This window comes from Primulina eburnea, chromosome 2, assembly GCF_022965805.1.
Source record: "Primulina eburnea isolate SZY01 chromosome 2, ASM2296580v1, whole genome shotgun sequence".
Lineage (NCBI taxonomy): Eukaryota > Viridiplantae > Streptophyta > Magnoliopsida > Lamiales > Gesneriaceae > Primulina > Primulina eburnea.
This window is the reverse complement of record NC_133102.1, coordinates 30,423,815-30,438,121: the sequence shown is the minus strand read 5'-3', so window position 1 is coordinate 30,438,121 and position 14,307 is coordinate 30,423,815. Positions and strand designations below refer to the sequence as shown.

At 40.3% G+C, this 14,307-nt stretch overlaps 1 protein-coding gene across 1 annotated transcript; it reads left to right on the top strand.

Moving 5' to 3' along the window:
- The first annotated feature begins 5,440 nt into the window (after nucleotides 1-5,440).
- LOC140824202 (uncharacterized) lies at nucleotides 5,441-5,992 on the top strand. The gene has a single exon (XM_073185799.1). The coding sequence runs from the start codon at nucleotides 5,441-5,443 to the stop codon at nucleotides 5,990-5,992; it is 552 nt and encodes a 183-aa protein (XP_073041900.1).
- Nucleotides 5,993-14,307: the final 8,315 nt, after the last annotated feature.

The following is a 14,307-nucleotide window of genomic DNA, read 5'->3' as shown; positions in this document are numbered from 1 at the left end:
AGATTGAATATGGACAGATTGGAATTCGAGACTTCGACTTCGTCAGACCGCGAAGACAAATGTATAAATTTATGTTGATGCGTGATTGCACAACTCGAGTCCGATTGACTTGAGTTTTCAAAAATCACATACTTTATTTTATTGCATTGTTATTTGCAATTGAATGAGATTGATATCTTTGATCTATTGATTTATGTATTGAGTCATAAGCGGATACGCCTAATCGTAAATGAGTGATCTTGTGACAGTAGTGCCGGATAGTGATGGAATCGTCACTGGCACATTGCACATTGTCACAAGATAGGATATTGGTGAAAATTCCAAAGTGTGTGACGGATAGGTCAAGACACCGGTTGTTTGGTTATATCGAAGTGGATAGAATTGGAGTTTCTTCTATTACTGATGTTCGATATGGAAAGGGCAAAATTCCGTGAATAAGAACATACCACCACCCCGATCGGGAGTGTTGGTGGGTGTATGTTCTTATTCCGATCGAGATCCCTAGATTAGGACGAGTCGAGTCAGAGTCCATGAGTCACTGAGTATGATTCAGAGTTTGTGTTGATTCATGTGTCGGATTTGATAAATGTTATATTCAAGGTAGGGCCTTTTTTATGCTTTTAAGGTGTGGTAAAAAGTTGGGAGAAATTTTGTTGGGTTTCAGGTCATTTCGTGTTAAAAACGGGACCCCATTCTATGTTTTAAAACGAATCAGTTAATTTTGATATTGGGCTCGAGTTTACGTCTAAGAATGCTTTGAAATACGTTTTGGGACATTTTTAGGATTTTGGTATACTTCGGGTTATTTTTAGAGGTCAGGGGTAAAACGGTAAAATTTGGGTTTTCAGGGGCAAAATGATCATTTTGCACCCGAGGTGAGATTTTAGTCCTGGCAGCGTCCTGAGCACATTTTATCATGTTTTAAATGTTTATGCATCACGTTTATGATTTTTACAAATAATGATAAATACGGTGCATGCTTGGGTTTAAGGAAAAAGTTACATATATGCATGTTTTTATTAAGTTGTGATTATGAAGATATTTTTGAAGGATGAGAATTTGTTTTGACTGACGATGTATATGTATACGATGACATAAGATATGATGAGCTAAGGCCAAGGCTAAGTGGACGGGGAATGCTGTAGCTGTTGTCCTCGCCGCCCGGTACCGTGGTTATACGTAGATGGATCCATCGATAGAGCTGATACGAAAGTCACAACTAATGAACTGAATTCAATTAAAAATAAAATGTATACGTATATGAAGACATGAGATGACATGCTTTGGCACGTTGTGATTTTAAACGACATGTTATGTTATGTTTTTAAGTGCATGGAAGATATGTTGTGTAACGCCCCGAAAATTTTAAGGTCCACGCAAACCACGTGCATGCAATTATTAAATTCTTTGTATTTTAATTAAATATTTTAATTGCATGAATTAATTATCTTGTGCATATTTTCATGTTTAAAATATTTTTCTACATGATTGCATTAAAAGGTATTTTTAAAGGTTATTCGAGTTGCGATCGAGGAACGGAGACCGATGGCTGAAAAATAGAAAATGTTTTTATTGGTTATTCGTTTTTAATTATTTAAAATGTGGGCGATGTTTTTTCCTATTTTTGAAAATAAGGGGTTTTGAGGTGATTTTATACGCCGGGGCGTAATTTTTATCGGTGTTGGATTTTCAACAAAAATGCAAACGTATTGACAACCCGGCTAATAAATTCACAAATTTATTTAAACAAAACTATTATAATATTTTAATTAAATCCTAATTAGACTAATGAGCCTAATTTAATGGCTTGATAGGCCTAAGGCCTAGTTAGTAGTTTAATTAGTATTTAAAAGGTTAAACCCCTTCCCCATCACACTTAATTCACGCCTCCCTCTCTTTTAAAATTCAGAAACACTCTCCAAATACCATCATCATACACGGCACACACATCACAAAATTTAGAGAAAGTTTGAAGAAAAATTCAAGAGAAAAAGCAAGCCATCGTCTCGTCGTCACCGTTCTTCAATCGCCAACGTTTTTCGTGCGTTTAAAACGCAAAGGCACGCCATATTCTCCTTTTACTCATCATCATACCATATTATGATTGATTGCATATTTTGAATGAAAAATTAAGAACCATGATGATTATTTTCGAAATTGCATGCACATGGGTTCTAAACTTGAGTTTTTGTTTACCAAATTCATGAAATTCATGTATCTAAGGTGCTGCCATGATTAGGAGGGGTTAGGGGTATGTTTTAAACAAGTTTAAGGGGTCCAAAAACACCCCAAAAGGCTGCACACGCTAACAGAAGCAAGCTGGAACAAAGGGATCAATGTTGGAACCAATTTACTGTCATGTGATGTAGGGGTTCGGTGTTGTGAGTTGCAAGACTTGGCTTTGGTTCGGTTGGGACCAGGGCATGGCTAGGGTCTGTTATGGGTCAGGGGTAGAGTCCTAGCCACGCTAGGACTCGAGTCAGTGGCTGGGGAAGGAGTCCTAGCTTGCTAGGACTCCCACCCGAGAGCATGCCAAGAGGGGCGCAGATGTTCAGCAGTTTGTGCGAGGAGGAGGGGCTCGGCCTGGGGGCTTGGGCTGGGATAGGCTAGGTCCTTAGGGTCCTATAAGGGTTCACAAGGGTTGAGCTAGGGGCTGGTGCGGCTTGGGCGCACTGTGGCTCGAAGGAACACGAAGAAGCATCGGACAGCATGTACATGCGAGGCTGCTGCCGCTGATTCAGTGGTTTGCTGCTCACGACCAGGGGCTTGGATTGGTCTGGGTATGGTTTGGGCGTGGTCCAGGGATGGTCAGGGATAGGTGGGCTTGATGGTTAAGGGTTGGGAGGAGTCCTAGACTAGATAGGAGTTTCTTTTGTTCAAGGACACCACACACACACACATGCAGAAAATTGAGTCAAGTTCAGTGGGCTTTTTGAGCGGGTTAGGTTCATGTTTTTGGGCTGGGCTTGCACAGTAAGGTCCCTAGATGGGTTGGCTAGGTTTTGGTTCAAGGCGGCTTGGGTGTGGCTCGGGTAAATTAGGAGATGGCTCGGTGTGTTCGTCGAGGGGTCAAAAACGAGATTAAATAAGCCAATATTGATTCCATGGGTCCACGGGGGTGGCTCATGACATGTAAGGGTAGAATAAATAATAAAAATGATATGTTAAAAATTTGGGATCAAAATAACAAGTTTTGGATTTAATCGGGATTTAATCGCCGCACGAAACGCTAATTAACGAGTTAATTGAAAAGCCTAGTTTTAAGCTTCATAAAATGATGAAAAATTAGTTTTAAGCTTAAATAATTATTATAAGTCTAAATTTTTAATTTGGGAATTTTATATTAAGGTTTGGTTTAATTCGGGATTAAAACGCATTAATACGTCACATTTAAAGAATAAATTAAAAGTCATCGATTTAGGCCAAATAAAAATATGAGAAAATTCATGTAGGCTTAAATAATTATTTGGGACATATTAGAGTCAAGAAATCAAGAAAATAGTCGAAAACGTAAAATGTCGAGTCCAGGGGTAAAACGGTCTTTTTACACCGGGATATTAGTAAAGGTCATGGCAGTGCCCTATTTGCTGTTTTATATGCTAATATGATTATTTTAATGTTTATGAATGTTTACGAGTTGAAATGATTATTTTATGATTTTAAATGGTCATTTTAAAGGTCTATGGATTTTTATGATGAAACGACAACGTTAAAGGACATGTTGCATGCTTGGTTTAAAATGAAAAATGTTATACGCATGATTTTTATTAAGTGATGACAACATGTTGAAGGATGTGAAAGGATTGTGACTGACACGATGATATGTTGGAGATGCCGTGAGGGTTATGGTCCCAGTAGGAGCCCGACGATCGTATTTTCTTGGATACGGATATGTATATGTATATGTATATGATGATATGTTAATACGTAAGGCCAGGGCCCAGTTGACCGGTGAGAGTGTTGCTGGTGTCCCCCGCCGCCCAGTACTGTGGTTACATGTAGATGGATCCATCGCCTAACACGTATATGAAAGTCACAATCAACGATCTGAATTCAACAAACACGAACATGAACACGAACATGAATATGAATACGAATATGGACACGAATATGAATATGTTTAAGTGATATGTTTATGTCTTTTGAAAATGTTTTATGCATCATGAAAATATTTACGAAAATGTTTAAGTTTAAGTTTATGCATCTTCATGAAAACGATATTTTAAGTACAAGTATTTTTCACTGTTATATGTTAATTGTATTACGTATTACTCGTTATCAAGAATATGACGTGTTGAGTCTGTAGACTCACTAGGTGTGATTGATGCAGGTGATTATGATAATAATATGGTGGAGGTCTTGATGGTTGATCTGACTAGACTGAAGGTGCACATAACCCGAGGACCGACGCTAGTTTTCCGCACTAGTTTATGATTTATGATTTTAAAATATGTTAAGGATAATTTTACGACTTTTAATTATTTATGAGTGGTTTTTGAGAGGTTATAGTATGGGCTATTTCCTTTGATTTTCAAATGTTAGTTGGTTGATTTATTTTTAAAATGATGTCAAAAATATTTTATGGTTCAGCCGATGCTAAGTGAGGTTTTTTTTTAAAAAAAATTCTAGTACTTTTAAACAATAAAAAGATCAGGACGTTTCATGTTGAGTATGATATTTTTCACTGTTGTGTGCCTCGTATATGTACTTGTTATTCTTGGTACAGGTGTGTTGAGTCTTTAAACTCTTTAGGCGTGAGTGATGCACGTGAGTTTGATGCTGAGGAGACTAGAGATGCTGAACTCTAAGTAGGCAGCTCTGGTGCGGTGACATAACCCGAGGACCGCATGTTTTTCTGCATTTGATTTATGAGTTTCGAGAGGAGTTAAACATTTTTATACATTGATGATATTACGATTTTTACTCGTTTATGTTTACGTCTTAACTTGGATCATGTTGGTTATTTTTAAACTGCGCTATTTTTATTGTCAAATAAATACAATTATTTTAAATGTTATTTTGTAAATGCGAGCTTTAAACAAAAAATTCCCGCACTTTTAAAATGAGTAGATGTTACAGTTGGTATCAGAGCAAGGGTCCTGTATAAGGTTATGACACCGCCAGCTTCTGCTGCTCTGTCTTCAAGCCTCAAGTTTGTAAGCTTTTATATTTTAAATGAATTACTGTTATCACCTGCATGTTACATGATTTATGCTTTACGATTATTTACTGTACATATTTAACTGCTTTTACGATTTAAACTTTATTATTTTAAACAAATTAGAATAATTGCATGATGTTATGTTTATAAATTGGACTATATTCAGATCATACCTCCCAGACACAACCTCAGCATTGAAAGACATGATGATATTCTAGGAGGTGGCAGAGGCCCACCACCACCATCGCCAGGGACCCAACCACCCGAGTTATAGAGGGTATGGCTAGGCTACTGGAGAAGGTACAGCAGGCTCCTAAGCTTCAGACATATGTTTTTCAAAAGTTCTGTAAGCTCAACTTGAAGGAGTTCGGGGGTACCACCGATCCATTCGTTGCAGAGGGATGGATTAGGTCTCTGGAGTTACAGTTTGATTATCTGCAGATGAAGGATGAAGATCGGGCCAGGTACGCCATTTATATGCTGAGGGATGATGCGTCCCTACGATGGGAGGGAGCTGCACATGCAGTGGATGTGGCTACTCTCACGTGGGCTAGATTCAGAGAGATGTTCTTCGGGAAGTATTTCCCAGCTGATGTTAGGGGCTGCGTGAAGAGGGAGTTCCTGAGCCTCCGACAGGGGGACGTATCTGTGGCGGATTTTATCTGCAATTTTGACAGAGGCCGCTATTTTGTACCCATGATAGTAGGTGATGTCGTCCAGAAGCTGAGGCATTTCCTTCATGGACTGATACCCACTCTTCGCCGGGACGTCATGGTGATGAGGCTGGTAGGTTACGATGAGGCCATTGCCTGCGATTTTGTTGGAAAATAAATTTCAGTGATTTGAAAAAATAAGCTTCGAAACGTATTTGAATAACTGATCAAAACCAACGAGCTTAACTGACTCAAATAATTACAACTGTTAGTTGTCTCTAGCTGAAGATTAATGCATACCAGCTAAATATTATCCACATCATCAGTTGAAGCAGAAATTTAACTGACTGATCAGTTGGGAACTGATCAGTTGAAACAAATCAGTTATGAGTTTTCCAGCAAAGTGTCTTTCAGCTGATCCCTCGGCTGTACACATCATCAGTTGAGAACGACAACCGACAAATAGTACAACAGACTTCAACTTGTAGTGGAACGCCCCATTTCAGAGATTGCAGTGTACGAATGTCAGAGAATATCGACGTGGCAATCAACGGATATAAAGTTTCAAATGATATTTAATATTACCGTTGAGAGGGAAGCCTATAAATAGGTGAAGAGAGCAGCTGAGAAAAACAACACGCGAACTACTATTCTATTCAAGCTTGCTGTTACTCTGCTAAAATCACAACTCGCATTCAGATATCAAAGCTCACTCTTATCAGATTTATCAGTAGCAATCAAGGCTACATTTACGAGCTTTATAGCACCTTGAAATCTTTGTTAGATTTATTCAGTTGTGTTATATTCAGTCACGCACTGTAAAAGCTTTTGTGAACTAAGAGTTTCAGTTTGGCAGTGTTAAGATCAAACTGAAGTGGGTCAATACAACGTTTGTATTCAATCAAAGTCTTTTAGTGAAAATCCTATCTTCGTTATAGAAGGGGTGACGTAGGAGTTATTCTATTCTCCGAATATCCAGAAACAAATTGTGTGTTTTTCATTTTAGTTAATCTATCTTTCAGTCAGTTTACTTCCGCAACTGTTTTTCAGTTAAACTGATTTTTATCGACTGACGAGATACCTAGTGTCAGTTTGTAACTAAACTGAACCCTTTATTCGAAAAGAATACATAATCACAGAGTGTTTATTCAACCCCCCCCCCTTTCTAAACACTTATCACCTTTGTAACCGATCCTTTCAGATTTTAAAACAGAGCAGACATTGCGGGATATAGACTTCAAGATTCATAGGAAGCGGCAGCAGACTCAGTCCAGTGCCAAGCCGCAGAAAAAGAAGTTTACTGGGCTGCCGAGGCACCGGGCAGAAAAATCCCCAGTAGCCATTTAGAAGGCCACAACAGCAGCAGCAGAGACCTCCTCAGGCGGCAGGGGCGCCTAAGCCAGATGATAGGCAGCCGTGCCCCCAGTGCAGCAGGTTCCATTTCGGCGAGTGCAGGTGGGGAACCTTCAAATGCTTTGTGTGCGGACAGGAGGGCCATAAAGCAGCAGATTGCCTAGGAACAAGGACCCTACTACCGGCCAAGCTTATGTGATGCATGCCGAGGTGGCTGAGGGAGATCCAGACTCGAAGCTGATTACTGGTAACCCTTTTGCTTAAGATTTCACTTTATCGCATAATTGCATGGATTTTATGCTTGTTTGAAGATTTATTTTTGGGATTTATAACTTAGAAGGATTTAGGATGCATGCTCTACCTAGTCGAGACTAAGAATGTAACTGTTTGATTGAGAAACAAATTTATCGACCAATGATTTTATGGGGTCAAGTTGTAATTTTCGAAAATTTTGAAGGGCCCATAGTGAAATTTTCGAAAATGTAAGGGGCTAAATTGCAATTTTTGATTTTTTGAGGATTGATTTTGAATTTTTGAGGGAATGATGTTTGGGTTAGTTCAGTGATTTTTCAAGGATTTTGGGTTAATTGCCTATAAGAAATTCCTTAAGTTCGACTCTATTAGATTTGATGGTATGTTTTGTCGCAAGGAGGATAAATATTGCAGGTGCATCCAGGCATACATTGCTAGATTCAGGGGCTACACATTCGTTTATATCTTAATCCTTGGTCAAGCGAATAGGAATCATATCAGTAGCGATGGATTCAGGGTCAAGAGTATCGATCCCATCCAGGGATCAGATGTTCACTTCGCAGATAATGAAGAGATTGGTGCTTCGATTACAGAAGTTTGTAGTGCACGCAGATTTTATAGTGCTGCCATTACCGGAGTTTGACATTATCTTGGTTATGGACTGCCTATCTTCTCATGGAGCAGTCATAGATTTCTGACAGAGGTCAGTGTCTGTCAGACCGCCCAATGGGAAACCTTTTATTTTTGTCGCAGCTAGACATCATCAGATGTCGCACGTCATTTCCTTCTTGTGTGCGAGGAAGCTTATGAGGAGAGGTTTCCAGGTGTTCTTAGCCAGCATAGTATCGGTGGCAGAGCCAATCAGTCAGAGGCTGGAGGACATTGATGTAGTCAAGGAGTTCTCCGGTGTTTTCTTGATGATATTGCAGGCATCCCTCCAGACAGAGTTGTGGACTTTTTGATTGAGCTCGTGCCAGGGACAGTGCCGATATCCAAGGCACCCTACCAGTTAGCACCTAGAGAGATGAAGGAGCTCAAAGATCAGATTCAGGATCTGCTAGATAAGGGCTTTATTTGCCCTAGCTTTTCCCCTTGGGGCGCGCAAGTTCTTTTTGTTAAGAAGAAGGATGGCAGCATGTGACTGTGCATTGATTAGAGAGAGCTGAACAGAGTCACAGTTAAGAATAAGTATCTGTTACCGAGGATCAAGGATTTGTTTGATCAGCTTCAGGGAGCCTTAGTGTTCTCCAAGATAGACCTTCGATCCGGATATCACCAGCTGAAAGTGATAAAGTCAGATGTGCATAAGACTGTCGTCCAGACGCAATACAGGACATTATAAGTTCTTGGTGATGCCCTTCGATCTGACGAACGCGCTAGCAATCTTCATGGATCTCATGAATCACGTGTTTCAGCCATACTTATATCAGTTTGTCATCGTATTCATTGACGATATTCTGATCTATTCGAAGAGTAGGGATGATCACAGTCACCATCTGAGGACAGTGTTACAGACTCTACAGGATAGACGCCTATATGCAAGTTCAGCAAATGTGAGTTCTGGCTTGATAGAGTGGCATTCTTAGGCCACATTGTATCGTATTATGTTATAGAGGTCGACCCATCAAAGTGGAAGCAGTCAGAGATTGGCCAGTTCCGATGAGTGTGACAGAGATTTGCAGTTTCTTGGTATTGACGGGCTATTAAAGGAAGTTTATCCAGGGCTTCGTTTCTATTTCGGTGCCTATGACTGCCTTGACAAAGAAGAATGCCAAGTTTGTTTGGAGACATGAGTTCCAGGAGAGCTTTGACAGACTGAAGCTAGCATATGACCATGGAACCCATACTAGCTATGCCAACAGGGCAAGGAGAGATTGTGTTCTATACAGATGTATCTAAGCTTGGGTTGGATGAGTTCTGATGCAGCAGGACCGAGTGATAGCTCATGCGTCCAAACAGCTGAAGGTTCATGAGAAGAATTACCCGAATCATGACCTCGAGCTAGCAGCAGTGGTATTTGCCCTGAATATCTGGAGACACTATCTATATGGGGAGAACTGCAGGATTTTCACATATCATAAGAGTTTGAAGCACTTCTTCACACAAAAGGAACTGAATATGCGACAGAGGAGGTGGCTTGAGCTGGTGAAGGATTACAATTGCGACATTAGCTACCATCCGGGCAAGGTTAATATGGTTTAAGACGCTTTGAGCAGGAAAGCACTCAGTGATTGCTCATCTGTCAGTTCAGAGGCCGTTACAGGCCGAGATTCAGATATTTGAGCTTGAAATTTATGCCAGGGGCGAGGCCCAGAATCTTGCTACTCTAACAGTACAACCGACTCTGAGAGACAGAATCCGGACAGGGCAGACTTCTGACGAGCAGTTATAGAAGTGGAGACAAAGGGATGAGGCTAAGGGCGAGAGACTGTATACAGTTGTGGACAACATAGTTAGATATAGGGACTGCCTATGGGTTCCTGACAGTGATTCCGTTCGAGAAGATATCTTGAGCGAGGCCCACAGCACACCATACTCCATCCATCCAAGGAGCACGAAGATGTATAAATATCTACAGACTCTTTATTGGTGGTCGGGCATGAAGTGTGATATTCTGTGTTTCGTCTACGAGTGTTTGACTTGTCAGGAGGTCAAGGCAGAGCAACAGAGACTTGCAGAGAGGCTGAGACAACTCTCTATTCACGAGTGGAAATGGGAGAACTTTACTATGGACTTCGTGACTGAGCTTCTGTGGACTATTGGAGGATTCATGCCATCTGACTGATTGTTGATCGGATCAATAAATCAGCTCATTTATTACTGATTAGGAAGACATTCATCATGACTCAATACATAGATCTGTACATCAGAGATAGTAAGACTGTACGTGATTTCAATGTCCATCGTGTCAGAAAAGGACCCAAGATTCACATATGCATTCTGGAAGAGTCTCCACCGGGCGTTGGGTACGAAGTTATTGTTCAGTACTGCCTTCCATCCTCAGACAGACGGTCAGTCACAGAGGGTGAATCAGATTCTGGTGGACCTACTCCGAGCCTGCATGATCGACTTCCAGGGAAGCTGGGAGCCGAATTTACCTCTTGTGGAGTTCATATACAACAACAGTTACCAGGCATCAATATGTATGGCTCCATATGAGGCACTGTATGGGAGACAGTGTAGGTTTCCAGTGTATTGGGATGAGGTAATAGAGCGAGCAGAGTTGGGTCCGGATATTGTCAGACAGCAAACAACAGATTATTAGTAGCCAGGATTCGGGATAAGATGAAGACTGAACAGAGCCGCCATAAGAGCTATGCTGATCAGAGGCGGCGAGATCTTTAGTTCGCAGTAGGGGATCATGTGTTCCTGAAGTTAGCACCGATGAAGGGTGTGATGACGTTCGGGAAGAAGGGCAAGCTCAGCCTTAGATTCATCGGACCATTCAAGATTCTAGAGAGAGTGGGGACACTTGCGTACAGAGTTGCCTTACCACCGAATCTGGCATGAGTTCATAATGTGTACGAATCCATGCTGCGGAAGTTTAAGTCGATTCCTTCGCATGTGCTTAACTATGAGCCACTTCAGCTGACACCACACTTAACATTCGAGGAGAAACCCACTCATATTTTGGATTGCAGGAGAAGAGGCTCTGGAATAAGGTGATCCAGATGGTCAAGATCAAGTGGCTGAATCATTCCAAGGAGAAGGCTACTTGGGAGACCGAGATAGAGATGAGGAGTCACTACCTGGAGTTATTCGGTACGTTCTAAATTTCGAGGACAAAATTTTGTTTAAGGAGGTGCGAGAGTTCTAAGGTACAGGAACTTAATTCACGTAACCTGAATGCACGCAATCTAGGGTTTTATTTTAAATTATGTGTTTAATTATTTTTATTAATTTTATGCATAATTCATGCATGCTAGAATTTATTTCATGAATTTTTAAAAGTTCATGCATTAAGGTTTCTAGATGCATTTCGTGCTCGAACAAGGATCGGAGACCGGAGAATTTTCAGGAAAATTATTTTATTAAATGATTAACTTGTATTAATTATTATAAGAGGTTTTAAAGAAATTTTTCAAGAATTCGGCTTTGTTGGGTATTTTTACCCGCCAAAGCATAATTTTTAACGGTACGAAAATTTTATTGAATCGGGGACTTTTTGAGGTTTCGACTAATATTTTAAAAAACTTTCCAACACGAAATATTTTTCGAGAGTGTGTTTGGATTTAATGGGCCTACGTTTAAGCTTATTCGGCTTAATTATTTCTTTTAACTTTTAGTTATCAAATTAGGGCTCATTATCTATTATCTTACTATTTAATTATCACCTAAACTACTCCATAACTTAAACCTAAGTCATAAACGAGCCGAGATCCTCCTATCAGCTGCATTTCCTCTTTTTTTCCCAATATCAACCTCAAGAACGTCTCGACCACTTCAATTCTTGCAAAGAATAATTCTCTCGGCGCTCGTTCTTCGATCTCCTCGCTTATAAACATCATCAAGGCACGTTTTGTATCATTTTTCTGCATCATACATGTTTTTATGCTGATGATTGTGTTCATTCATGAAAAAATTTGATCCAACCTTGCCCATGAAAGATTATCGGATTGCATGTGTTTTTCTTGCTTTCAATGAATTTTTACTCACGTTTTTCTGATTTTGTGCGAAGGGCTCCAGCCTCTGGTCACTAAGGGGCAGTACACGAGGGTTTGAAGGAGTTAAGAAGGTAATATGGTAGGACGGACGTTGTAGGATGGAGATCGAGAGGTGTTATCCGTAGGAGGGCTCGTTTTTGGGAGATCGCGTGTAATGGTTGGGACCGGCAGTGCAAGGGCTGGTCCAAAGCCTGCACCAGACCATGAGGGGTCTGAGCCATGGCTGAGAGAGGCTCAAACGCTGCTGGTGCAAACCATAAGACCGATCGAGCGTTAGTTAAGGGTAGTAGCCGTGGGTTGAAGTTTCTAGTGTGCTAGTGTGTGATTGCAATTCCCATTGTGCATGTGACTGGATCCGTGGGTCTGGTAGGTCCCTTAGGGTCTGATCTTGGACCCTAGTGGTTTGGTTCAAGGCTGGTTGGGGTGGTTAGCAAGTTAGAACCGATGTTAGGGGATGAGGTTCTCGAAACTTTGGTGATGGAAATTGCAGCAGCTCGTTGGTCTATGGTTCGATGATCTAAGGACCTTTTTTTGAGAAATTTAAGGCCTTTTTGATGCTTTTAAGGTGTGGTAAAAACTTGAGAGAAATTTGGTTAGGTTTCGGGTCATTTCAAGTTAAACCGGGACCCCGGTCAGGGATAAAATGGTAAAATTTGGGTTTTCAGGGGCAAAATGGTAATTTTGCACCCGGGGTGAGATTTTAGTCCTGGCAGCATCCTGAGCACATTTTATCATGTTTTAAATGCATATTCATCATGTTTATGATTTTTACTAAATTATGATAAATACGGTGCATGCTTGGTGTTAAGGAAAAGTTACGTATATTTTTGAAGGATGAGAATTGGTTGTGACTGACGATTACATATATACGATGAGATGAGATATGATGAGCTGAGGTCAAGGCTAAGTGGACGGGTAATGCTGTCGCTGATGTCTCGCCGTCCGGTACCGCGGTTATATGTAGATGGATCCATCGATAGAGCTGATACGATAGAGATGATACGAAAGTCACAAATAATTAACTGAATTCAATTAAAAAGAAAATTTATACGTATATGATGACATGAGATGACATGCTTTGGCACGTTGTGATTTTACACGACACGTTATGTTATGTTTTTAAGTGCATGGAAGATATGTTGAGTATGATTTTTTTCAATGTTTTGTGCTGCGTATATGTACTTGTTATTCCTGGTACAGGTGTGTTGAGTCTTTAGACTCACTAGGCTTGAGTGATGCAGGTGATTTTGATGCTGAGGAGACTGGAGGTTCTGAACTCTGAGTAGGCAGCTCTGGTGCGGTGACATAACCCGTTGATCGCATGTTTTTCTGCATTTTCTTTATGAGTGCAAGAGGAGTTCAACATTTTTATACATTGATGATATTACGATTTTTACTCGTTTATGTTTACGTTTGAACTTGGATCATGTTGGTTAATTTTAAAATAAACAATTTTTATTGTTAAATAAATACGATTATGTTAAATGTAATTTTGTAAATGCGAGCTTTTTAAAAAAATAATAAAAATATTTCCGCACTTTTAAAATAAATAGATGTTACAGAAAGATTGTTCCATACCAGCTGATCTTGCGTCCTAGCCATGCTAGGACTCTTCCCAACTCTGAACCACGTTTATCACATGAAGTTTCCCAAGCCTCGGCGCAACACGCAGCCATGCACCAAGCCGTAGCCTTCCTCCCTCAATAAGCCCTAGAAAACCCTAGGTTGGTTGTCTCCCTTGCCAAGCTCGGTTCTTGCATGTATTTTGTCCCCTAATGACTGTTTTCCCATCCCTTAATGTGGGGACCCGGACGCTAATCAAGTTCTTAATCATGTTTGGGACTAATTAATCAATTATAAAACAGGGTCTAAATTTTTTTTTAAAATACAAAGCGGAAACGTAATGTAATTTACTCAAATTACTTATTAAACATGAACATACAAATCTTGTGTTATCTACAAGAATTCCACTAGGTTCAACTACATATCAGTGCTGAATCCTATGTTGCTTCGAAGCCCGGATCTCCACGCTATCTAATCTTCTCTCATCCTCTTCTTGACCCTGATCCAGCCCCACCTGTTGTCATGCACACATACAAAACAAGACAACAGCCGGATAACTCCGGTGAGATATGAATATCCCAGTATAAACAATGTAAACATGCAGTCATATAAAAGCATATACGAAAGCATATAAGAATTAATCATAACATGTCTCAAATCA

What these genes read in the sequence shown, in the direction of transcription:
- LOC140824202 (XM_073185799.1), top strand. Translation starts at nt 5,441, where the DNA reads ATGGCTAGGCTACTGGAGAAGGTACAGCAGGCTCCTAAGCTTCAGACA.